The sequence below is a fragment of the Leptidea sinapis genome, chromosome 39, assembly GCF_905404315.1.
Source record: "Leptidea sinapis chromosome 39, ilLepSina1.1, whole genome shotgun sequence".
NCBI lineage: Eukaryota > Metazoa > Arthropoda > Insecta > Lepidoptera > Pieridae > Leptidea > Leptidea sinapis.
In genome coordinates this window covers 1,064,147-1,090,478 of record NC_066303.1, presented here as the reverse complement: position 1 = coordinate 1,090,478, position 26,332 = coordinate 1,064,147, and the positions used below count along the sequence as shown (strand labels likewise).

General features: G+C 35.0%; 1 protein-coding gene across 5 annotated transcripts in view; it reads right to left on the bottom strand.

Annotated features, from left to right (window-relative positions):
• Positions 1–2,270: 2,270 nt before the first annotated feature.
• LOC126976079 (glycerol kinase-like) overlaps positions 2,271–26,332 on the bottom strand; it is a 59,154-nt gene continuing 35,092 nt past the window's right edge. For 4 of the 5 annotated variants that reach the window (XM_050824259.1, XM_050824260.1, XM_050824257.1 and 1 more), the window contains exons 3-13: positions 22,676–22,832; positions 21,078–21,179; positions 19,417–19,634; positions 16,945–17,054; positions 15,570–15,675; positions 13,595–13,784; positions 11,259–11,436; positions 9,919–9,999; positions 8,549–8,673; positions 7,540–7,677; positions 6,286–7,010 (exon numbers count right to left, since the gene is read on the bottom strand). In XM_050824259.1, coding sequence (XP_050680216.1) covers positions 6,418–7,010; positions 7,540–7,677; positions 8,549–8,673; positions 9,919–9,999; positions 11,259–11,436; positions 13,595–13,784; positions 15,570–15,675; positions 16,945–17,054; positions 19,417–19,634; positions 21,078–21,179; positions 22,676–22,832 — 1,998 coding nt within the window. In that variant the 3' untranslated portion in view covers positions 6,286–6,417. Of the gene's footprint in view, positions 2,714–6,285; positions 7,011–7,539; positions 7,678–8,548; positions 8,674–9,918; positions 10,000–11,258; positions 11,437–13,594; positions 13,785–15,569; positions 15,676–16,944; positions 17,055–19,416; positions 19,635–21,077; positions 21,180–22,675; positions 22,833–26,332 lie in introns of those variants that run through there. The other variant, XM_050824261.1, reaches the window with a different exon arrangement.

The following is a 26,332-nucleotide window of genomic DNA, read 5'->3' as shown; positions in this document are numbered from 1 at the left end:
TACAATGTTAATTACTTAATTATATAGTGAATTCACTAATTAAAATACTTTTAGAACTTTTATCAAGCAATGTACAAGATTATTATCGTCATTAAAACTAGAAACTACTTTTATTATTAAACAGCGTGTTCAAATTTTACAGAGACAATAAGTTAAGCCAAGTTTAAAGCGTAAACAATCAGAAATGCATCGCTAATCGTTCTTTCTCACTCACATCCAATAGAAATTGATAGATATCTACTCTCAACAAAGTCCACTACCAAATCAGTAAATACAAGAAGTGACTTAACTCGGCCAGTATACAATACAGCATTAGAACAGTACTTTAACTTCATACTAGATCGCCCGATTCGACGCACTCACACATACAAACGATAAACACGGCCGCTAAGCAATCTTGGGAAGACAGAACTATTGAGTACCACACCGTACGCCGCCGAGACTGGTCGCTGTCTGAGTTAAATTAGCTGCGCCGCGTCGTCATTCTTTTTGTATGTACCAACCCTAGCGCTCCACCCAGACGTAGATATAAATTTCAAGGAGACCGCTGAGTTACGCTATTGTTCTATTACTTGTATTGTGTTAGAAGTAATAGAACAGCAACTATGGGAAGCGTTAATAAAGGAGAGCGACCTACACCTCCTGCCCGCCCAATCACCGGTCGTACCGATTCATTCTATTGCAAATCCGTACTCGTATATAGGCGTGTCACACGAAATCAGTCGCATACATTTTGTGTTCTCGTACCACAACACAACATGACTTTGCTATTTACTTAGAGAAATTTACTATCAAATTAGCACTATTTAACATATTTGCTTAGCACGTGTGCTGTGTGTCGACATCTCCTACATATTATAACATTGGGAATAAGGGATTACTTGTAACTAATTCTAGTAGGCTTCATAAGATAAATGATAGCTTTAAGGGTAAATGTATACACTTTTATAATAAAGTCCCAGTCGCTGTTCAGGCTGGATTGATCGGAGAGGCTGGGTCTAGATTATGGTTATTACATAGCAATAACAATGCCAGTACAATATTGTATATTTAATTAAAGAGAGCGCAAAAAAAGAATGCTGGGAGAGTTTCCTGCGCCGATTCTTCTCACTTCTCCCATTTGTTTCCGAAGCGGTGGTAGTATTTGAAGTGACATCAAAAATAATTCTAAAGGAATCAATTTTGAGAAAATAAATGCCTTTTATGCGTTTAGCCCGTTTAGTGATAACCCTTGCATATTTTAGCTTCTAGACGTCGAGAACGTATTGTAGATATTTAGTGATGGGACAAAGGAGTTGACTCACTATTTGTATTTATTACACGTACGGCGAAACCACGTATTATTATTGTACAAATAAGATTTGAACAAAAATTTGATTACTCGCCGCGCCTCTCGGGTTCCGTCCAGGCGCTCTTACCAACTGAGCCGACTGTTCGAGTGACGCATGGATCGTGAATATTGATATGTATTATATAAATAAAAAAAAAATTGTGTAATTACTCCCAGAAGTGAGGGATATCACTTTAAATTAACAAATTGTTTATTATTATTGTGCTTAGTGTACTGACGTAATAAGTACTAACCAGCCGCCATTTTATATTATTTTCTCTATTGATTAGACTTATCATATTTCGTTTAGGTCTTTTAAAACATATTATTTTAATTCGAAGCGCCGTGTCTACCTAATCAACTTGACCATATGTCTGACGTGACCGAATTCTACGTGACACGTGTCTATAGCAACGACTAATTGTTCGACATGTGTACGACGTACAATAAACAACTAACAATCAGGATCAAAAAATGTCTGAAGCATAACTCTGCGTACGCGTCTATTAGGCAGAGTATTTGTTCGGTTGTGTTTCCACCGCGCTTTGAATACAACACCACGCAATGCACTGTCATTCAGTGAATAACTGTCCAAATAACAGCATATCCAAACTTAAAATAATGGAGTGTTGTTATTCAGGTAAGTGACATTTAAAATTAACATAATTTGATTGATTACTTTTTTAATCATTTTACTAATTAATTACATTTCAATTGCTAAAACAAAATGTTGTTGCCTCGTGTTCGCGTCTGTCTCGCACGTGGCGTAATGATACTTCTTCTAATGAGCGTATACAATAGTCTTTGAACATAACTGCTGCGAATTAAGGTATTTTTTTAATAAATTATTTAATGTTATCTGTATAAGTTAGTATATACGTATTTACAATGCTGCTCGGACATTTTTGATGACATTTTAATAGGTGTGATTGGGAGTCTAGTTGTTTATTGTTCGTCACTGGCGACATGACATAAAGTTGACTATAGTTAAAATGCTAAATTAAAATCATGTACCTGCCACGTTGCTAAGGTAGACAGATCGCCATAGTTTATTTGATACAACAGGTTATATTATTATGCCAAAAAAAAAAGATCTGAAACCAGACTTAAAAATAATCCTATTATCAAAACATTATGCAGAAAAAAAGATTTAAATACAACAAGGTTTGAGCAAAAACAATTAAAAAAATTCTACAAAACTGATTCTATATACAATTAAAATGTCAATGTAAATTTACAGTTAAAATGTCAATGTATGATATATTATATGTTAAAAATAAAATTATCAACTATTTTTGAGCAAAGATGATATGACTAGCATAGCAAAACTACCAAATAAGTACAAAGTAGGTGGAATCGAAGCCAGAAGCCTGTAGCGTTCCTCTGAAAAAAGAAAACAATCGATTATTAGTCTTTTTTTAAATTCAGGCAAAGGCTACACCAACACCTAGAACAACACAGTAGTATCTAGTAATGGTTAACAAAAACACAACTGACTTACAATATAGTGAACAGTTGACCATTATTGTGTGACAATTATGAGTTAACTACTATGCGAATATACGAATGCGTTCAAAAAGGGCCCTTTTCCCGGTCCTGTCTATCATCAACACGAACATGGTGGAAGAGCATGTTTTTTCATTCAACACATACCGCCTGTTGACGACAAGCAAGAGAAAGCGAAGCTAACATTGAACGAAAAATTGTGTGAAGAAATTCCATAGAACTCCTTCTAAAGGAAATACGTGTTTTTGAGTAACCTTTACAAATTTGTGAAATAAATGTTTTTATATATATTATAGAATCGTCATTAAATACGCGAGGTTTCTGCCGCAATAATTTCTTTACTTTTACAATTTATGAGTTACATTATGAACGACCAACGTTTTGGTACAATTTGTATAAAAAAACAGATATTTTGAGCGTTATACTGAATACATTTTCTTCAAATTTTGTATTTTTGCTTCGATAGAAACCTAAATATAATGTACAAGATACCTATCAGTAATTTTTTTTTAAAGATTCTTTAACACTCCATAACCACGTACGAGTTTGTATCAAAATATGACGGATTGGCCGCTCTTAAACACAAAAGTGCAGACAAATATACTATAATAATATCTCTAGAAACAAAGATTCTTATTACGATGGATGTATTTCTAGAAGGATGAAGTTATCTTAGCAGTTTTTATCAACATTGTAAATGATATGTATGTTGTATGTAGTATTAACCAGTGGTAGTAATACTAATTTATTTTATACCATAATTATTGCCGATGAGGTATTCGAACCCGCGCCACTTGGGGTTGAACAGGTTATCAATTGTAAAGTAGATCCTGTAGATGGTGCCACAACCTGAGAGTTGAATGAAAATCGTACAACGGATCATGCGTCATGCGGAAGGTTGGCTCAATTGTTAGAGCGCTGGTACGTAACCCCAGAGTTGCGGGTTCGAGTTCCGCATCGTCCATAAAAGGTACACATTAAATTTGTAACCTTAATCAGAAATGAGGGATATGACTTAAAACAAATAACAAACTGTTTAGTAGTAGTAATTACAAACATTTTGACAAAGTGACAAGTTAATAAGAACATGTTGAGTTATGATATTCAACAAAGACCACACAATCCATCACAAGTGTTGTCTACTATCACTATACTACTGACACATCTGACTCACTGTGCTTCGAAATGTTTCAACACAGAAGGGGTGACATCTAGCGTCAGGGCACTGACACTACGACATAGTAACTATGTCATAAACAAATGATTACAAAAATTAAAGAGGATTGTAAAATGACGTTTGTGTGGTAAAGGTTACTGTAATATAAATGACAACACAGATTGGAAATGGCGCGATCAGGCTATTAATTAATATATTTTTCAACACATTTGTTTGTAAAGTGAGCCTTATAAGTTATAACATTGTTCTTAGGACCATTAAACTAACTATAACACACGCATGCATAATAAAATAACACAATCGTGCATAATATAATTATTCCTACAAGTAACATTAGCACCTAACTGCAAAATATAAGACAGTCAACAGAGCATTTTCAATTTAACCGGATAATATAGTTTTTTTTGTCACAACAGAGAGGTTTTATGTCGCTGAAAATCCATTTATATTTAAGGGATAAATAAAGGTGTCCCGAATTAAGACGAAAAAAAGTGCAGAATTAAAATTATTATTATGAAAATGAAATGAAATTATTTATAATTCACAATTCTTTTGTTATAAAATTTAAGCACTTTATCACTAATATTGACACACTTTTACACAAATTATCTTGCCCCAAATTAAGCATATAGCCTGTGTTATGGGTTACAAGACAATGATATATTTTATACAAAATACTTACTTAAACCTACATAAATAAATATAAACATCCATGACTCGGAAACATACATCACTATTCATCATATAAATGCTTGCATCTACCGGGATTCGAATCCGGGACCTCTAGCTTTGAGGGTAGGATCGGTAACCACTCGGCTGTATAGCCGACCTGTATAGGTCGTCATATCACTAAAATTATTTTCAAGTAGTCTGTAACGTTTTATGCAATACGTGTTTGTTTTTTCCTAGCAAATGTGTTGAAGTAGTGCGTATGTAACTCGTGAGCAACTTGCTTACTAGACACTCGACTTATTTACGATCACTGCAACCCACAGCCTCGTGTATAATTAAGAACATAGTCTAACACATTTGTATCATAATATACTACTATTGTATGATATTATGCTGTAATGATATTTTTATAAAAACATAAAAAGACCGCTGAGTTTCTTGCGTGCCAGTCAGATTTTTTTTACAATAATCCTAAGCGGAACTGCGTTATAATGGGTAGGGCGTATCACTTACCATTAGGTATTACATTGTATATTGATAAAACAGTTCAATTCGGACTTACTGTAATTTGTAACTTAAAAAAATATTAAAATATTAAAACACCGTGTTATATTATCTTGTATATTGTTACGATATCCTTCAAGTTCTGCTCACACTTGACCGTGTCAAATTCTTTTTTTTAAGTCTTAAATAAACACTCACTAGAAATTTAAACATGTGTTGAACACTTGTTTTAAAAAAAGTTTTATTACAAATGTGTGTCTTTCTGTTGTTTAGCGTTCAACAAACTTTAGACATTGCTTATATTTAAACACGAGTCGAAGCTTGTTTGAGGTGTGTCTAACGGATAGATCATATTCTTATGGAAGATTATTTAGATTATAATTATGATTACAGATTACAACTGACAAAAATTGCATTCCGTTTCTTTCCTTTACACTTCAGTTTATGTTGTGCTTAACGACGTTTTAGTTAAACACAAGCTAAACACAGTTTTGTAATAGAAAAAGATAAATTCTATTTTAGACGTCGTCATTTTTAAGTCACTGAAGTCGTTATAGTTAGGTCATTTCTAACAAAACACGTGTCTAAGCCATATTTAAATTATTTGTAATAACACCGCCAGTTTTTAGGTCACTTGATGGTAAAGTAGTTAAAGCAAGCAAAAAAAAGACTGTCGGTCGTAGGGCTGCACGTTAGAAGTTTAAACTGTTAGCTTCACATACTTGTAAATATTAGTGTTAAAAATATATCTGTTGCGTTTCTTAATGGTAGTATCAGTAAGATTTTTAATTTGTCTGATAGCAAAAGTAGCCAGCATTGAGTTTATTGAGAGTCTGACGCCCTGACTTAAAAAAACTGGTATAACTTTACTGTACTTTAGATAATTTGGCAACATTTATTGAAGATTAAACATAATTAGGGAGCAATATTTTTGATTATCTTTGCTATAAGACAATGCATGCCACAGTCTCTTCACAAACATAGACCTCCTCTTAAGACGGATTAATCTGATAGATTTAGCTTTAACTTTGTAGTATACATGCATTTCCATGGAATTAGTTATCGAACATGTTAAATAAAAAATCAAACTAAAATAAAAACAACCAAAAATAATACTTTTATTAAAACTAATAAATTCCAGTCTCATCACATGTGTAAGTACTAAGACATTGACTAATAATAATTTAACTAACAACATAACGAGGCGTATTAATACTTTGAGGAACTGTCAAATTGACGTATGCGAAGATTTGCCGCACAGGTTTTTAAACATGGCGGGCAAGCTGTTCAATGTCATCCGCTTTTTTAGACCGAGCAACCCCGACTCGACGCAAATACCGTGCGCTGGCTCAACGATAATAGGATTGTCGTCGGAATCGAAAATAATTTCGGGATCGTTTTCAATTATCTCCTCAATGGTAGTCCAGTCGGTTTGCAGGCGCTTCTTATTTTTGCAACACTGACACATTTTATATTCGCACTTATTTTTATTCTGGCAACATTGGCACACTCCATAATCGCACTCCTTTTTGCTCATAAAATACTCCGCGTCATCTAAAATCGTGTGTTCATCTTGCGGGGATTTTAACGGAACAAAGATCGAGAACTTTCTAGCCGAGTTGAGCAATGCTTCGTCTAAGTCTGAGTTGTCTATGTCGCAGTCTATCGAGTTCTTACGGCTATTGGGCTCTGAAATGTCAAAGCTCTGTATTGTGCTAGATTTTCTTTTCTGACCTGTCATGACGATTGATTTCTTTGTCGTGGCCCAGCCGAGGGAGCGTTGCACGGCCATCTTCCACTTGGTATATCGTGCGTCGCGGTCTGAAATAATAAAAATACTATAAAAGTAGTAAAATGCACCCGGAGTAAGCATATATTGGATGCAGCATCTTACAAACAAATTTGTTTTGTTTATACAAAATTATTAGTTCATACAAAGTTATAATTACACGCAATAATCTTGTTATTCCAAATACTCGGTTAGGTTGAGTTAAGAAGAAGTCTCTTGTGGGGCGTCGTATATGCTTTTACAATATGGTCCCAGATAATGTTCAAAACGAATGTATTACGAAATGAAATGAATTGTTTAAATACGTTTTTGTGGTAAAGGTACAGTAACATAGATGCCTTTCTTTATGAAACCACAGATTGGGAATGGAGCGACCGCCCTAATGTTATTAAAATTATAAATTTGACTGAAACTAAATTTTCATTTTCAAATATGTGTTAGTTTTTTGATTTTATGTCTCATTAAGAACAAAAATATTTGAAAAAGATTGAATATTATTGCGGAAGACGCCTTCTGGGGCTAAAGGATCATAATCGGAGTAAGAGTACACAATAAACTTACCATCATCTGTAGTGGTCGGTAGAAAAGTATCGTTGGCGGTGGAATGCTGCTTCCATTTGTCACAACTCCACACGCCCACTGAGTGGCCCGCCATTATGGCCACGCCCAACGCCGACATGTCCCACGTGTGGGCGCGCACTGCCAATTAATATTTCTAGATAATAAATTTTGAATTTATAAGTATCCAAATGTTACGAGAAACCGGCGACACAACATTCCTGAGGACGCCTCGTGTTGAGGAAACTCTTCGAATTACTTAAATGAATTCTTAGCGGAATTTCGTCAAGAAAACTCATAACATTTGGCCAAAGTTTTCCATTACAAATTAATAATCAGGCAGCTTTTATAATTAAAGATTATTCGAGAAAGAATCCTATTTTGAAAAAAATTTATAATTATATTTATTATTATTTTATATATTTTACAAGTAATGATATGATGTTGTATTTATATCATTCATTAAAATACGAAACATAACTTCACTATTCAGTAAAGTTTTAGGGATGCTTTAATGCATACAGAGAGATATATCTAAAAGGCATAGAATTATTTTTGATGACACTTCAAACACTATGACCGCTTCGGAAACAAATGGCGCTCTGAGAGAGAAAAAACGACGCAAGAAACTCTCCCAGCATTTTTTTTTTGCGCTCTTTTTAATAAAATATACAATATTGTAACTAATGTCATACTGACAATGAACATAATATTTATATGAGTCATAATATTTATTTCTGTAAATTTTTCTTTGAGAGACTGTCTATGAGAGCTGTTCATGCTATTTATCACCTTGGTGATAAATAGCATTGCTAGCATTGCTCTTTTGCAGAGCAAACACTACATCAATGTCAGCACCATGACCCCACACCAAAATACTGCACGTCACACCTTCCGTTCCTCTCACCCGATGACACTTTTGTCAGGCTCTCGTCACGTATTCACCAGCTACTCTCCAACTCAAGCGTGCGTTAAGAAGTTTTACTTCAAAAAACGAAAATAATACACTCACAAACTGGAATTCCAATGAGATCGGCTTGCAGCTGCATGAGAAGGTCATTCGAGGTCATTTTCCCATCCACGTTCAGTTTGGTGAGAGGCATCCCGCAGTCCTTGTTCATAGCTTCAAGTATATCTCTGAAATATAAAACAACCTATTAAGACAAAAAAGACCAAAACGAATATTTAGGGTTGAGAATTTAAATTCAAATTCAAATATTATTCTATATTATTCAAGATAGGATATGAAATCACTTAGTGGAAGTCAAAAACTACCACCCATTCAGAAAATGTATGCGTAGTAGACCTGAGAAGAACGGGCGCAAGAAAGCGGTTGCTCCATTCCCAATCTGTGTTATCATTAAGAATGTCATATAGGTTATAGTGATTCTTTTAAATTTCTTTATAAATATGTTGCGAACATGTTCTGGGATCTTGTTGTCAATAAGTTGTTGTGCAGATACAACGCCCCACAAAAGACTTACTAACTCGACTTACCGAGTAGTAGGCATAATAAGTTTATGTTTGTTCCTGATGTTAACATTATGGTTATAACAGTTTCTAACAAAATTCACTTATATACATACTTAACATTATCAATAACACCTTCATACATTACAACCGATTCAAAGAGTAACCAAAAGGAAACTCTATTACATATCAGACTTCGTTGTCTGAAGGCTGATTTTATGTCCCCGCACCTTCCGAATTTGTGACCCAATGTTTGACTACTGTGCATTCAATGATAGCGCTCAACAACGTTGCTTACTTATTAATATGTAGTACATAGAGCAATGTTATTCGGTTTAAGTCTGCACTTTTTCTCTACTAATAATTATAATTTTATTAATCATCACGTATATACAAATTAAATTTGTAACCAAAATTTATGAAAGATGCGGGACTCGAACCTCTCGGGTTCGGTCCGAGCGCTCTTACCGACTGAGCCAAGCGTTCGAGTGACACATGGATCGTTAATTTTTTGGGGTTGTGCTGGTTATCAATTGTAAAGTGGATCCTGTAGATGGCGCCACAACCTGAGAGTTAAACAAGACATACCAAGTAAAGGATATCATAAATATATATCACTCCGATGTTTCTGCGAATAGCGCAGAATTAAAAATAGGGTCTCAGAGGGCCGAGGGCGAATGTGTGAATGCGCCGGTTGGCAACTTCAGATCAAAACAATTTGTTATTTTTAAAGTGATACCTCTGCGATTTACAACACAAATAAATTCGGACGGTTGGCTCAGTTGGCAAGAGTGCTCGGACGGAACCCGAGAGTCGCGGCCCGGGTTCGAGGCGCACATCGTCCATTAATTTTGGTACAAATTTAATTTGTGTTAACTTCAGATCGAACTGTATACGTCAGCTGATTCTTACCGCGTCTGAAAGCAGACGGCCTCCAAGGCGGCTCTTATAATGTGGTTCTTTGTTGTGAACGCTGTCAGCCCGCAGATTATTCTGGAAAACAATAAAAGGCAAAATATAAAACATACCTATACTGATACTGTAAAGAGGCAAAGGTTGTATTGGTAAAATCCAGATCTACTGAATCGATGTGTGACATAAAGTCTATATTAACCCGAAAAATTAAGACTTACCTACTCGAGGTAGTCGGATTTGTAAAGTAAGTCAGAGAAAAATCGGTGAACGAAAAAGTTTGTTACAAACGGTGCTTCAACGATGAGAGATATACGATTGTTTTTTATATATGCATGTGGCAGTATTGGAACGTAAAACTGGTATGGTTACACTGGTAAATGCGTACGAGGTCGCGGGTAACAGCTGGTATGTGATCATATCAGTCAATAAGCAAATACAAGTTTGACCTCGAAATTTCGAAATCGCTTCGAAAAGTAATGTTCACATACCTGGAAGGTGCTGAACATCTCGAAAGAACTGAGCTGTTTGGATTTATAGAACCATTTAAGGAAAATTGTGAAATCAAACGCGTATGAGCGTTTGATTACCGCTTAAGATACTTGAATGCACAGAATTTATTGACAATAACGGTATTTTATTTTATTAAAAAAGAGCGCAAAAAAAATGCTGGGAGAGTTTCTTTCGCCGTTTCTTCTCTCTTTGAGCGCCATTTGTTTCCGAAGTGGCGGTAGTGTTTGAAATAACATCAAAATGATGATTGAATGAATGAATGAATTCTAAAGTATTCAATTTTAAGAAAATAAATGCCTCTTATTTCTTTTTATATCTTTTAATGGTAGCACAGTATTTATTTTCGTTTCATTCAAGATTTCTGATACACTCTTGCAGGAACTTCTCCTGAAAAGAATTGCTAAGGTGGAAAATACTCACAAAGAGTTGAAAATCGAAGTTAAGACATTACTGCCCTGTGCTTCCCCGGGGCATGAAAATAATAGGGAAGTCCTAGGCCCAAGGGTGTCGTTAGAGGTGAATAACAGCATTCACCAGTGGGAGGATTCTTTGCACAGGATGCCGGCTAGATTATGCGTACTACAACGGCGATATTTTCTTTTATTGTTTTTATCGTGTTTCGGTCTGAAGGGCGCCATAGCTAATTAAATTACTGGGCAAATGACACTTAACATCTTATGTCTCAAGATGACGAGCGCAATTGTTGTGCTGCTCAGAGTTTTGGATTTTTCCAGAATCCTGAGCGGCACTGCATTGTAATGGGTAGGGCGTATCAATTACCATGAACATCCTGCTCGTCTCGTCGCTCATTGTCATAAATAACTTACCCTCTGGCATCCTTTCTCCAGTAGGGCGCGTATAGTCCACTGAGAGCCGGCACGAAGTACACATCGCCGGTGGAGAACACCTGACCCGCGATGTGTTCGGTGTCTTTTGCCACGTCCTTGATCAGCTTCAGGTTGTCGCGGAGGAACTTCATCGCGCCACCAGCCACCGCTATCGATCCTGAATATTTAAGTTTATAAAGACTTATTGATGACAATGCCCCATCATATGGCTAATTTGTGTCATCATTATCATCATTTCAGCCGGAAGACGTCCACTGCTGGACAAAGGCCTCCCCCAAAGATCTCCACGACGATCGGTCCTGCGCTGCCCTCATCCAACATATTCCGGTGATCATGACCGGATGGTCGGTTCATCTTATGGGGGGCCTACCAAAACTACGTGGTCGCTATTCGAGGACCTTACTGCCCCATCGGCCACCTGTCCGTCAAGCTGTGCCCTAATTTGTCTCATATGTGAGCAATATTATTATACTAGCTGACCTGGCAAACGTTGTTTTGCCATATAAATTATATATGTAAACCTTCCTTGAGCTTCAACGAATCTATTACAAAAGATTTCATTGAGATCGGTCGAATACTTTAAGACTTATTATAGAACATACAAACATGCATTTTCTTTTATATATATATAAGAAGATTGATTAGTTGATATGTATGTGTTATCAAGCGCTCTCAATGACATGGCGCCATAAGATATCTCAATTAAGAGGTAATAATCACTTTAGTTTAACGAATGTTAATGAGTAGCAATTTAATGAACCATAGATTTCCACGACAGTACCAACATAATATTAACATTATATAACGATTACATTAACTTACTATATACAGCTAGACACAGAATCACGCTCAAAAATTGTCCGAAGCGAAACTCTGCCTACGTGTATATTAGGCAAAGTTTTCGTTCATAGAGTTTGATCATTACTGCCACGAAATAAGGTTGTTATTTGAATGAATGTTTCAATGTTACCTGTATAAATAAGTTAATGTCAACGCCGCTCGGACATTTTTTGACGACCTTTTACAAGGCGATAGCGAGTCTAGTTGTTTAAAGTTTATCAATAAAAATGAGTCCATTTTATGTTATTAGGAATCATGAGCGGCATTGCAAATTTCATAAAAAATATTCTTAAAATTTTAACAATTATTAATTTCAATCAAAGCAAACCTCGCTACTCTACATCCAGTACCAGAACTAATCCTGGACAAAATGCAGCTATATCTAGGCTCTGTAAGTTATATAACTCAATATATATCGAAATTCAGGATATTCATTTATACTTGCCGTTTGCTCAATATAAAAATAAATTACTAAATTTACACAAGTGATTTACTTTCAACTTACATATTTATTTGTTTATCTAATATTATAATAGTTGTTAAAATGTTTATAATACTTTCTTAAAACGTAGTTTATTATTATTGTAGTTTTATCTTGTAAGTCAAAATTTTTATGGAATAGGAGGACAAACGAGCGTACGGGTCACCTGGTGTTAAGTGATCACCGCCGCCCACATTCTCTTGCAACATCAGAGGAATCATAGGAGCGTTGCCGGCCTAATTAATAATTGCTAATAATCTTAGATAAGTTATACGTCTAGATAGAGCCGATTAAAACAGGCCAGGTCATTACTTTAGTGTGTGTGACAAGCTTTGTCTTACACTTGCGATTTGTATGTCACTTTGTGTTAGTGTGCGTGCATTGGTCAAAGTAAAGGTTAACTGTCAACTTCAATGTTTTCACAGATGTCACAGTCAGTAATAATAATGAGTAATCATCTGCATCATCATATTATCATCTCAAATGCCACACTTACAATACACTTGTCTCAGCCTCTCTGGTATTCTGGATGTCCACGACTGGTTACTTTTTCACTTTCCGTCACAAGAGCCTCTTGGCCATTTACCTTCGTAATATTGAATAGCAAGAGCTATGAGGGAGACCTTAACTCTAGCAAACTTATAAATTAATTGATTAATTCTTGAAATTAACTGCAAGCTGCGTTATGAAAAGATGATGAGAGTGAAATATTAAGATGCGTGCGCATCACTGTAACATATAAGTAACAGGTTGAAGTTGGCTCCAAAAAATTTTCTGAGGTGCCATTCGTTATTTTCTTTGGTCTCTTTGTCCATTATTAGGGCAGGCAAAGGGTTTATTATTAAATAATTAATTGTCAAAGCCATCTTTGCAAGATATTTCCAAATTGTTCTTTCGAAAAACGTGGAATAGCACGAAAAATAAATAATTTTAATGATATTTGCTTCGGTAGGACAAAGAAGTATAACTTGTTGTCTTGTCACCCCAGTGTTACCTTCTAGCGCGTACACCGGCGGCGCGGGTCCCAGGCGGTAGGCCACGGTGGTAAGCAGACCGTGAGTGGACTGAACCCGTCTCGTGCCCGTGTTGTACAACAGGAAGCACCCGCTGCGGTACGTGTTCTTGGCCTGCCCGGCTTGGAGGCAGTTCTGACCGACCAGCGCCGCCTGCTGATTACCTAAAATCTGAATTTTAAATTCATTACTATTGTATTGATGTAGGCGTTACATTGCCGAAATCCATAATTATCCAAATGTTTTAAGTTTTCCTCAGTGTTAATTCCGCTAATATATGTCCTTAAACAATTCGACACGTGTTTCGCCTCTACACGAGGTATCCTCAGGACATGTTGACTCGTCAAACATTGGCGTTTTTTATAATTAAAAAATTGTTTAGTCGAATTGTTTAAACATATCATATGTTATGATATGTTTAAATATATCACATATCAAGTGTTCATTCCGCTAATATATATTAGCGGAATTAACACTTGATAAAACTTAAAACATTTGGTTCATTACTATTGTACTTTATTTGATTAACGCGACTGTTATGTTATAGCTTTTTGAATAATTTCTGAAAACCATCTCATATTATTAAATGGTTATTAAGAATAAAATACCTCTTAAAATAAATATTGTTGTTTACTTTAAGTTTTTAATAAAATAAAAATCGTTTCAACATAACACGTAATAATTATGTTGTCAAAACGCTTGCTCCAGCAACATGGCGCCATGTCAATCTCGTGACGTCACTCGCTTGTACCAGCATTTATTTGTAATAGCGTATTTTGTTGTTTAATTTAGTTATTTAATAGTTCGTAGATTTAATTTACTTTGAGATATGATTTACAGATGGTGTGCTGTACCATTGTGCAAAAATACTCCAATAAAGATGAATATTTGAAATATTTGTTTGCTATCATAAATTTACTCTCCATTATAACAAAAAGATAGCACTGTATCAAACAGTAAGTATGTATTAGGATAAGTCTCAAAATCGCCAGTAATGTTTAATACAACGAACACAAACGGCAAGCTGCAATGAAAGAGGATGTTTGCGTACAAACGTGTGACGTCATAATAAAATTAGCCAATTACAACCGTTTACGATTATGTCGTTTCAACTCAAAAAAATAAGTTTATTTTGTGGTTTTTGCCAGAAATACTCAATATTTTTAATGTTTTAATAATGCGACTCACTTTTAAAGTCCATTATCTACGCGGATGGTAATAAATAGATAATTATTATCCATACTGTCAAATAGCCTATTGTAACTGTGTTTTTACATTAGAGTTTTGCGCAAAAGTTACATTTTTTTTTAACCCGACTTTTCGTGATCTTTGCAGACCACGTTTTAAGTGGGACTGCGGTTTAAATGATTTAAGATAGTAATTGTCATAGTTGTCATTTTGAAGCTTAGCGCCATTTGTGGCCTCGGAGGTGGTATTTGTTGTAAACTGATGGTTTTTGGCAAACATTTACCTATTGACAGTGTCCTCTTCGTTTTTTGTATGTGTAGATGTGTGTTTTTATTTTATCGGATCCCAGGTATTAGATAATTTTAGACAGTCTTCTCTATTGGGTCTTTTTAATTTCAATGGCTTCACGTAACATTCTTCATGGGAGAAATCTATTCTCTTTTACAAAAACTTTCTTATGTAAAAACACAGTTACTAAGCATACCCGGTACGTGATCTTCTACTCAAATTATAAAATTTTAATGTAACCCGCGACTTCTCGGCTTCCGTCCGAGCGCTCTTATCAACTGAGTCAACCGTTTGAGTCCCGCATCGTTCATAAATGTTAGTTTGAAATTTAACTTAATTAATCGCAGAAGTGAGGGATCACTTTAAAAATAACAAACTGTTTACTCAAGTAACGGTAACAATATAAACGTTTATTCAACTGCCACATCCAACATATTTTGTAAAACTGAGTACACGTAGAAAAAAACAAAAAATATTCACCCCCGATATCGTGATCCCGTTTAGAATGGAGCCGTCCTTGACAATTCCATACACTTCCGAACTACTCCGGATCTGTGGCAACGACTCTCGATGTATACCGAACAACCTGCAAATATAAATATAATTGAAGTACGTTGATGTCAAACACTCGGTGCCCGCGGTGGCACAAGGATTGCGTGTCACCCACACGTGCCACACGTAACGCTCCTAACTATACAAAATATACCTATACATCTAATATATAAAATTCTCGTGTAACGGTGTGCGGGACCGAACTCCTCCGAAACGGCTTGAGCGATTCTCATGAAATTTTGATTGCATATTGGGTAGGTCTGAGAATCGGACAACATCTATTTTTCATCCCCCTAAATGTTAAGGGTGGTCCACACGATTTTTTTTTTCATTTTTTTGACATCTTTTTTAAATTTGTTTGATTATGAGTCAACATTAAGAAATACATACAACTTAAAATTTAAAAATAAAACTTAAAAATACAACGTTTGCTGGGTCAGCGAGTATATATAGCCTGAGGGCGGTCGCTTCATTCCTATCATTAAGTTAGTCATTTATGTTATAGTATATATATATCAACAATATATATATATATATATATATATATATATATATATATATATATATATATATACGACATCCATATTGTTGAAATCATATTAATTTTGCACGGCGGCCATCTTGGATTTTTAAAATTATCCCAAAATTGTTCCCTACGCTCTAGAAAACCTCGGATATAGCTGGGAACGGAGCCTCTATCGTCCCGCTTTTTCGTTTCATCGAGTTTCAAAAAACAACAATTTTAAAGAACTTCTTTACTTACGCTTCAAAAATTTTTGCGACAATAATTAAATACGTGATGTTTTTATTAAATTCTTAATTCATTAATTATTATTTCTTCTTTCTTTATAAGATACATAATATAATCTAGTATTTCTTACAATTTAGTGATTTAGGGAAATGTCTATTCACTTGCAACATTATTTGGCTGTCTGTGTGCGTGTTGGTGAGTATAAGTACGTGACGCTCACGCACACATTAATTATAATGTTGCTTCTATATTGACAGGAACTATGAATTGAACTATCATTCTGAGCGTTATTATTGTATGCACTCAGCACTAATATTGTTATAAGTGTATATATTGTAAATTGTTGAAATAGTGTTTTTGCTTGATTTATATATTATTGAAAATAAGTTTTTAAACATTATGAAATTTCAAATTTTAATAATAAAAGTTCTTAGTTTTCACTTCTATCAGCAGTCTCTACAACTGACAATTTTTTTCATCTTACATATTGAAGAGGAACTTTTCTATGGAACTGTGTATTTAATGAATCACTGTAATGAATACATTTCTTACCGACACAACATTGGATCCCAATTAAGAGTCTCTAAATTCATTAGCAAAGTTCGCGATGCGTTCGTCACGTCCGTTATATGAAGACCTCCGTGAGGGCCCCCAGTTAGGTTCTAAAATAAAAACATTTTTAAGATAAAATAAGATAAGATCATTTATTTGTAGTCATGGGTACACATAGATGTTACAAATCACAATAAAAGTTCTCCATTCCTTGCCCGCATGCTGTGGCGTACAAATAGTAATTAATAACAAGTCAAACAAATATATTTATACACAATGACAGTTAATTGATATACATATCAATAATTGAAATTGGTAAAAAGTAATTAAATTAAGTAAAATGATATTTAAAAACACGTTAATTGAGTGTTGTATCTGAAAAGAAGTCTTTTATGGAATAGTACGATTTTATCAGTAGGAGATTAAATAGTTTCTTTTTAAAACACGTCAACTTAAGTTCTGTGATATGTGTAGGTATCTTGTTAAATATTCTCGGCGCCATTTCAAGAACACTATTGTACATAGAAGCTGTGTTACTGCCATGTAAACGTAATCTATTCTTGCTTCTCAAATTTATATTATGGATTTCAGATGTTCTGACAAATGTATCAGGGTTAGTTTTTACAAATAATGCTATTTCATAGATATATAGTGAGGTCAAAGTAAGAATTTTAAGTTGATTAAAGAATGGTTTACAATTATCCGTTATTTTAAGACTACACATTGACCTAATGCAGCTCTTTTGGGCTTTAAAAATTATATCTTTTTCGCATGAGTTTCCCCAGAAAATTATGCCGTATCGTAAGTTGGATACAACAAATCCATGATATGCTGTCAGAACAGTTTGTCTATTAGCGACTTTTGAAAGCTGATGATGTGCGTACGAGAATTTACTTATCTTCTTATTAAGTTCTATTGCATATGCCTTCCAATTTAATTAACTGTCAATGTTAAGTCCTAAAAATTTTGTTGTTTCGACACTTTTTACAACACAGTCATTGTATGTGACGTTAATTTGTTGAGGTGTGATTTTTGGCTCTCGCAAACGAATGATCATAACTTTAGTTTTCTGTAGGTTTGCTTGCATATTGTTACAGTTAAGCCAGTGTAGTGTCCTTGCTAGAAGCATCATTTATATTAAGTTCTCATTTTATGATAAATATTTAACAGTCAACGATTTTGCTTTGAAAGCGATATTATGAATTAAGAGTAAAGTCATAAATCAAAAACGATAAATTTTATCCAACATTATGATTTAATGTGTGAATGAGACTTTTGTATTCACGAATTAGCTCAATAAGCGCTTATCACACGAAATTTTTCACTAGTATAATATATCAACATAAAACTCAATAGGTACCTACCAAAGTGATGGGATCTGTACCTTATATCTGAAACACTAAGGTAGAAAATGACATCACTTGTTATTTTATATCGACCTGTTTTCACTTCTTGTTTATTGTTGATCGTTTACTACATTGTACGATATCATTCGAGAAAATCCTTAGAAATATAAATGTATTAGTGAATAAGTGTATTATTTGATCGGTTAATGTTTGTAACGAATTATTGGTATGTGTTATAAGTTATTTCCAATAATACTAGTGCTCTTTGAATCCTGTAGCCCTGACACGTCACATGAACCTTGACAATAATTCAAACTTGCGGCTGTGTATTCATACACAAACCACGTGTCGAATATAAGACGTCGACAACGACCGAACTTGCTCGTCTTAGCATTGACATTACCTTTCTCTGATATTTTTAATGGATCCAGTGTTCTCTGAACGGTTAGCTAGATCGTATAGAGACGTCGCTTCATTGTGTGTCTTCTACCACAATTATCAACGGGGAGTGTTCCAATGTTTGATGTCTGGCATTGCTCTATAATTCGGTTTTAAAGGAATTTTCATCCACGTACAACTAAAAGATGTAATGAGCTTCATTGTGCGGTATTTCCAGTACGAAACGACATCGGTTCCTTCAAGCGCGTTCACCAAGGCCGGCAACGTGTTCTCTGTGACTCGATAGAAGACTTAAAATTCTTCCAGCACTGATGTGCTGTTGTTTGCATAGCAATGTATGTTGGAAGCATCCACCATCTCATTGATGTGCACAAGAAACAGTGTAGGTGATAGCATACAGCCTTAAGGCACTACGGCGTTCACACGTTCGTCGATAACGACCTGTATGCTGCTCCCAGTGAGGAAGCTGGTGGTCCACGTGCACAAACTGTGTGAATGTGATTTCTCTGGTGTTGCAAGAGAATGTGGGCGGCGGTGATCACTTAACATCAGATGACCCGTACACTCCTTTGTCCTTCTCTTCCATATTTTTTCTCCGATGGCATTCCCTAAAATTTTGGGAAAGCTTAACCAAACAATCCACGAACATTGCCCACCTTTTTAACGTGCCCTCCTGTGATTCATCTGGTGTTGTAAGGGATTCCCTAAAATTTTGTGAAAGACTTACCCAAACAATCCACGAATCGACAGTGCCGAACATAAGCCGCTTATCCCGGCTCGCCCGTCTCACAGCCTTGATGTTGTCTTTCATCCATCTCATCTTGAGCGCGCTGAAGTACGGGCTTATCGGAAGACCGCTCATGCTCTTCAGATAATTTTTATTTCTATCCGGCACTTTGGCCAGTATTGCATCTACTGTACTATCAGTTCGAATGTCATTCCATGCTGAAATAAAAGGTTTTTTATGACAATAAAGGACGAGACGAACAGGACTTTCAGCGTAATGGTTATTGATACGCCCTGATCATTACAATGCAGTGCCGCTCAGGATTATTGAAAAACCGGAAAATTTTGAGTGGCACTACAATTGCGCTCGTCACCTTGAGACATAACATGTGAAGTCTCATTTGCCCAGTAATTTCACTAGCTACGGCGCTCTTCAGACCAAAACACTAATGCTTACATATTACCTCTTCACGGCATAATTTAGCTGGCATTCCTGTGCAAAGGAGCCTCCCACTGGTAAAATGATTTACTGGGAAAAATATAAAAGTATATATTTTCTATTTGCGAGTAAAACGCCTCAGCTACAAAATTACTCGTAATTGTAATAATATTTGGAGGATTTAATTGCTGAAATATATCAAGCAATAGTTTTATAAGTAAAAATATTTCAACATATTCCTCAATAAATAAATAAATAATAAAAAACAGACATAAATAAATAATAAAAAGAAACGACGCTTCAAAGTCCTTATTAAATTTGAATGAAGAACAACTCCGTGCGCGACCGTCCCACGATGTGACAGGCGGTGCGTGGCGGGGACGGGGGAGTAATAAGTGACGGCCGCGGCAGTGTCACGTGCGGCCCCTCCCCGCAGCACCCCCCGCTACCCGCTCACGTGTTATCACCCCGTCCCCGCTACCGTCTGTCATCCCGTGGGACGGTCGCGCACGATACTATATTATATACTAGGGCTCCCAATCCCGCGGCCTGAATTTAATCTCGGTATTTGCGGGACTACGAATATTCAATCTCGCGGGATCTCGGTATTTGCGGGATCCCGCATATTTAAAGTATGCACATTTAAGGCAAATAAAACAATGAATTAATCAACTCCACGTTTATTTACGTACATATTACTATTAAAATGAGATCAACCAAATTATACCGTTTTTTTTCCACAAATAAAAAAAAAACAATAACACATTCTGAATAAAAACAAATCAAAACAAAACGAAATCATCTTCAAAAAAATACACAAAGAAAATTAAAAAAATAACCGAATAAAAATACTTTTTAAACTGATAAATTATTACTTAAGTATTAAGTTTGTCAGCTTTTAATTTTAGTGGTTTCCAAAGGAAACACAACATGTTCAAACTGTCGTTTGCTAAATTACTGCGTATTTGAGACACATTATAGCCTACAGCTGAAAATGCCCTTTCTGCTTCCACACTTGTGGGCGCTTTTTTTCAGTCCTGAAAATTCCCGCGGATCCCGCGCCCTTAATCCCGCATCACGCGGGATTGGAAAATGGCGCAGTCCTATTATATACACTATAGTTCTTATTTACTTTGAACACACTTTGAATACAAATAATTTGCACACTTCGGCCTATGTCTGTAAATAATACACTCTTGACATAAAATAATGATGAACCTTACCTATAGCAGGATGTAACGCCTCTCCAGTGAATTTATCCCACGCTACTGTGGTTTCCCTCTGGTTAGTTATACCTAGAGTCACTATATCTTCTTTGGAATAACCTGAAATTGTTATTACTAATTAGAAACAAATTCGCAAATTGTCCTACCTTATTATGGAAGATGAGTACAAACGAGCACACACACGGGTGACTGTCATCGATTTTGATTGACAAGTCGTAAAGAGTCAGCCACGCCGTAATATCAATTCCGACACCGACGCTTAAGCTTTTCTTTCTATATTTTAGTGTTTAACCTAGATAAATAATATCGAATAATTACAACTAATTATTTAATTTTATTTAATTAGATAGAACATAGCCCAATTACACTAATTAAATTACTTATTAAAATAAATATACAAAGAAAAAATTAAAATTGAATTAAATTAAAGTTACAGTTAAAGAATAGTTTTGTCATGTCAAAAATCCACATCTAAAATTACAAATTTTCATAAAAGTGTAGGATCTGACCTATGAGGTCAGTCCATACAACCTAAGGAGAATTATAAGTAGAGTGTATTGAGAATCTAAACCAATCTCAAATTCACTGGAACGCTCTAAAAAAATCATCAAAATCGGTCCAGCCATTTAGGAGGTAGTTCACTGTCAACACACGTACAGAAGAATTATATATATATATATATATACTGATGCAGTAAATATTGAAATAAACTATTATTATAGCGTCGAATACAGTAAGCATCGCTAATTTATACGTTTAGATAGACTGTCAACACGTTAAAAAAACACACACTAATACATAACGACTGACGTACAAATGTACACGTACCTAGCTGTCATGGGCTCTAAAGTAATAAACCTGGCCTGTTGTCATGCGTTGTCTAACAGCTAGAGGCTCTATCTAGACGTATAAAATATATAAGACTTATTAGTTCTAGATCTTTAATTTAAAGTAGTATCTTCTATTCAGCTACATCAAATCAGCATGCAAAAAAATTTACACAAAAAAAATAACACTGACTTAAAGAACGTGGCGACGTGTTTCTTGTTAATTCTCATTTGCTCAAATTTTGTAAAGTAGTGCTACATAGTTAAATGTAATTTTTTGAACTAAATGATCTTGTGAAGTGATAACTTCTTATAAGAGGGTAAGCCGCTTCGTAACGTAACGGAGTACGGCGTCAGTCTGTCCGGCTTTCTCTTTCTCTCACGCATACGGCAGCGGTAGACAGGCTCCTCCTATCTCACTCTAAACAATTGTTACTCTTATAGGATTTAATATTGATACTAATAATGTACATATTCAAGAATTATAACTAAGAATAAAATGTATTTTATAATCAATACAAGATTTTATTAATAAATAACCTTTCCTTACACTATCCTATTAATAAAATAATATAATAAATAATACTAAATAATATACATAAAATTTAAGGAAAAACGCTTTTCTCAGGTTAAACAATTTAAATTAATATTTAAGTTAATTTAAGTTAGTTTAACTTAATAGTTAAGTTGAACTAACTTAAATTAGAAGTTTTCACTTCTGTCAGCGTCCCGAGATGCACACGTTTTTTTTTTATTTCAACAAATTACCTAGTTCAGTAAGCTGATCAATAGCGTTGTCGGCACAGAGTCGGATGTTGGTCACGATCTCCATGGGGTCTTGTTCGTACCATCCTTCTTGCGGCTGCAGCTCAGTCTTGTCGACCTGATGTGCAGCCAGCTCCTCCGAACTCTCGGCTTCGAAGATCTACAATAACATGGACAAAAAACGATCTTAAAAAAACTCTGCCTACCATGATATGTATTTTTTTATGACAAGCTTGTGCTTGCGCGCTTGGGTTGTTTAGTTCTAGATGTAGCTAAACGCTCAAAGTCACGCGTACCTGCTATAACATTTGGCTTGGCACCGACTTCCAACCTATCAATATAGGTAACACATACAAATAATAGTATTTTATTCAAATTCAAAATTCAAATTCAAATATTTTTATTCAAAATAGGATTTAAAATCACTTATTGAACGTCAAAAACTACCACCCATTCAAAAGAGACTGCCTCAGACCTGAGAAGAATGGGCGCAAGAAACTCAGCAAGCTTTTTTTTAATATAAAATATGGATAACAATGTAATATCGTACAATAAACATTTATAATTAAAGAGCCTGAAGGTGTTCGCTTTATTCCCAGTCCGTGGTGTCATTAAGAAAATCGTTTATCCTATAGCAACCTTTCCCACACAAACGTTTTTTAACAATTCTTTTAAATTTCGTAACACATTTGTTTTGTCGCCCAACAAAAGACTTACTAACTCGACCCAACCGAGTAGTAGGCATAACAAGTTTATGTTTGTTCCTCGTGTTAACATTATCAATGTCACAGTTTCTAGAAAATTCCTCAATTTGCTCATGAACATACAGAACATTATAAAAAATGTATTGAGAAGCAACAGTCAAAATGTTTATTTCTTTAAATTTTTCTCTTAATGATTCTTTAGGACCTAGGTTATAAAGCACGCGAATAGCCCTCTTCTGTAGCACAAGATGGTATTAATATCGGCCGCACTGCCCCATAACAATATACCACAGGACATAATACTATGAAAATAACTAAAGTATACTAGTCGCGCCGTATCTATGCCAGTTAACCGTATAATTTTCTTAACCGTATATGCTGCAGAACTAAGCATATTCGCCAATCCTTCAATATGGGGGCCCCATTTCAATTTGTAATCAAGAGTAATCCCAAGAAATACAGCAGATTCCACTGGTTTTACCACCTCTCCATTTAATAAAATATTCCCATCTACATTTTTTACATTTGGCGCGGTAAATTTAATATATTTGTTTTTATGACTATTTAACAATAAGTTATTGGCGCTAAACCAGGACACGATGTCAGATAGAGCATTGTTTACTCCGTCATCCGCAAACAATACCACCTTGTGTTTTTTTTCTACAAGGTTGGGTAGATCATTTATATAAATTAGGAAGAGGAAGGGTCCAACAATAGACCCTTGTGGTACCCCCATACCGAGAGGAGTCCCAGGAGATCTCCTGCCATTCACCTCGACCCTCTGAATCCTATTATTTAAATATGAGATCAGAAGATCGAGTGCAGAGCCTCTTATACCATCCTGTCCAGCGTTGAATGTTGAACACAATCAAAAGCCTTAGATAAATCACAGAAGATACCAAGTGCATTCTGTGATTCCTCCCAGGCCTCAAAAATATTCCTGATGAGTTCAACACCTGCATCCGTAGTCGAGCGTCCCCTAGTAAAGACAAATTGTTTTATATGAAGTAACTTATAAGTGTTAAAGTGAGTAAGCATTTGGCTTAAAATAATTTTTTCAAAAATTTTACTTAGGGTCGGCAACACTGAAACAGGTCGATAGTTATTCGGGTCAGAAGTGAGTCCCGATTTAAATATTGGTGTAATTTTACTATATTTCAGAAGGTCAGGAAACACGCCATGTTCAATACAGCTATTAAAAACTAGTGCTAGATATGGTGCTATGACGTCAATAACAGAACATATTATTTTTACAGATATGTCCCATATATCAGCAGTTTTTTTCATTTCTAAGGATCTGAAAGTTTTAAGTATTTTCGCCGGGCTAACAACACTGAATTTGAAATTTTGTTTACACTCCTTAACATTTTCCAAAAGAAGTGACTTGGCAACACTGGTGGAGGAGACAAGGGTGCTTGAGGTAGAAACTGGGAATATATATTACCATTAAAGGTATCAGATTTTCATAAGAGTTTATTAAATTAAAACTCTATTAAGTTATTTTATACTTTTGAGTTATAGAAGCCGGTTTTCTTAAATGTAGTTTTTTTTATTTTTTCCTTTTTAGTATTGTGATGTATTAAATAGTATTTTTTAAAGTAGCTATGGGAAGGCGTACAAAAGGTTCCGCGTGCTTTAAACACTACCTATAGATATATTTCACGTTCTTTTGAGACACTGAGAGCAAACGGGTTAATTAAAATAATATAAAATCAAACTAAATGAAAACTCCTAAAAAAGCAGTACCTACACTAACTATAATAACATCATCGACGTAAACAAAATATTAATATAAATATTCATAAAAAAATGTTCATTAAATTAAAACTACTGGGCCAAACTATGTCAAATGTTTTTTGGACCAAATGGCAAATATTCCGCGTCAAACTAAAGAAGCATCACGAAAATCGGGTCAAAAATCTCACCATAATCGGTAAAAATATCGATCGAATTGAGAACCTCCTCCTTTTTGAAGTCGGTTAAAAAATTCCGGTTCGATAAGTTTTTCCGTCAATTTCGTTGCCACATACACCTCTTTTCATCTACACACGGACGTCTAGAAAATATTATTTTTATTGTAATTATTACTATATTTAGCAGAAAAATTGTTATTTAAATATATTTTATATAACTCACACATTATTTGACTTGATATGATAAAAAAATCAATTTCAGTTTCGTGAAAACTGCTTTTTTGACATGTCGAGAGAAGGGCAATACAACAAGCCTACGCGTTCGAGACGAACAATACATACTTAAATAAATGATTTAAAAAAAAAAACAAGACGTCAGCTTACTCTCCCGCGCCCGTAATTATCAGGACTGAGGCATATATTTTCGAATGGCTGGTAGTTTTTGACGATCAATAAGGGGGCGTCCATAAATTACGTGAGATGTTTAAGGGGGGGAGGGGGTCGAGTCAAATCTCATTTAATCTTACGTTGCAGAGAGGGGGGTCTCGGCAAATATCACGCAATTTTTTTCTAATTGAAACAAAAAAAAATTATACTATTTTGATCCATTTTATCATAATATGGACATGTTGGATCTAATAGTATCTCTTGAGACTCATGCACGCATGATTCTCCATGGACTGAATTAGAGTAGATATTCTTTTTTTAATCACAGTAGTTACGATTTAAGTAAGAATTCTATTGTTAAATTTTTATTACACTTATAACTCTCAGCAATATTGATTACTAGTCTTAACTAGTCGTAAATAAAAGCACGAAGCAAATTTTCTTTTTCCTTTTACAATAACAATCCTACGCGTTTACTTAAGAAACCCCCATTTTGAAAAATCTCACGTGAGATTGTGGGATGGGGGAGGGGGTTGAATAAAATCTCACGACACCTCACTATACAGGTATTTCAAAAAACACCTCACGTAATTTATGGACGCCCTCTAAGTGATTTCAAATGCTATTTAAATAAAAATATTTAGATTTGAATATTC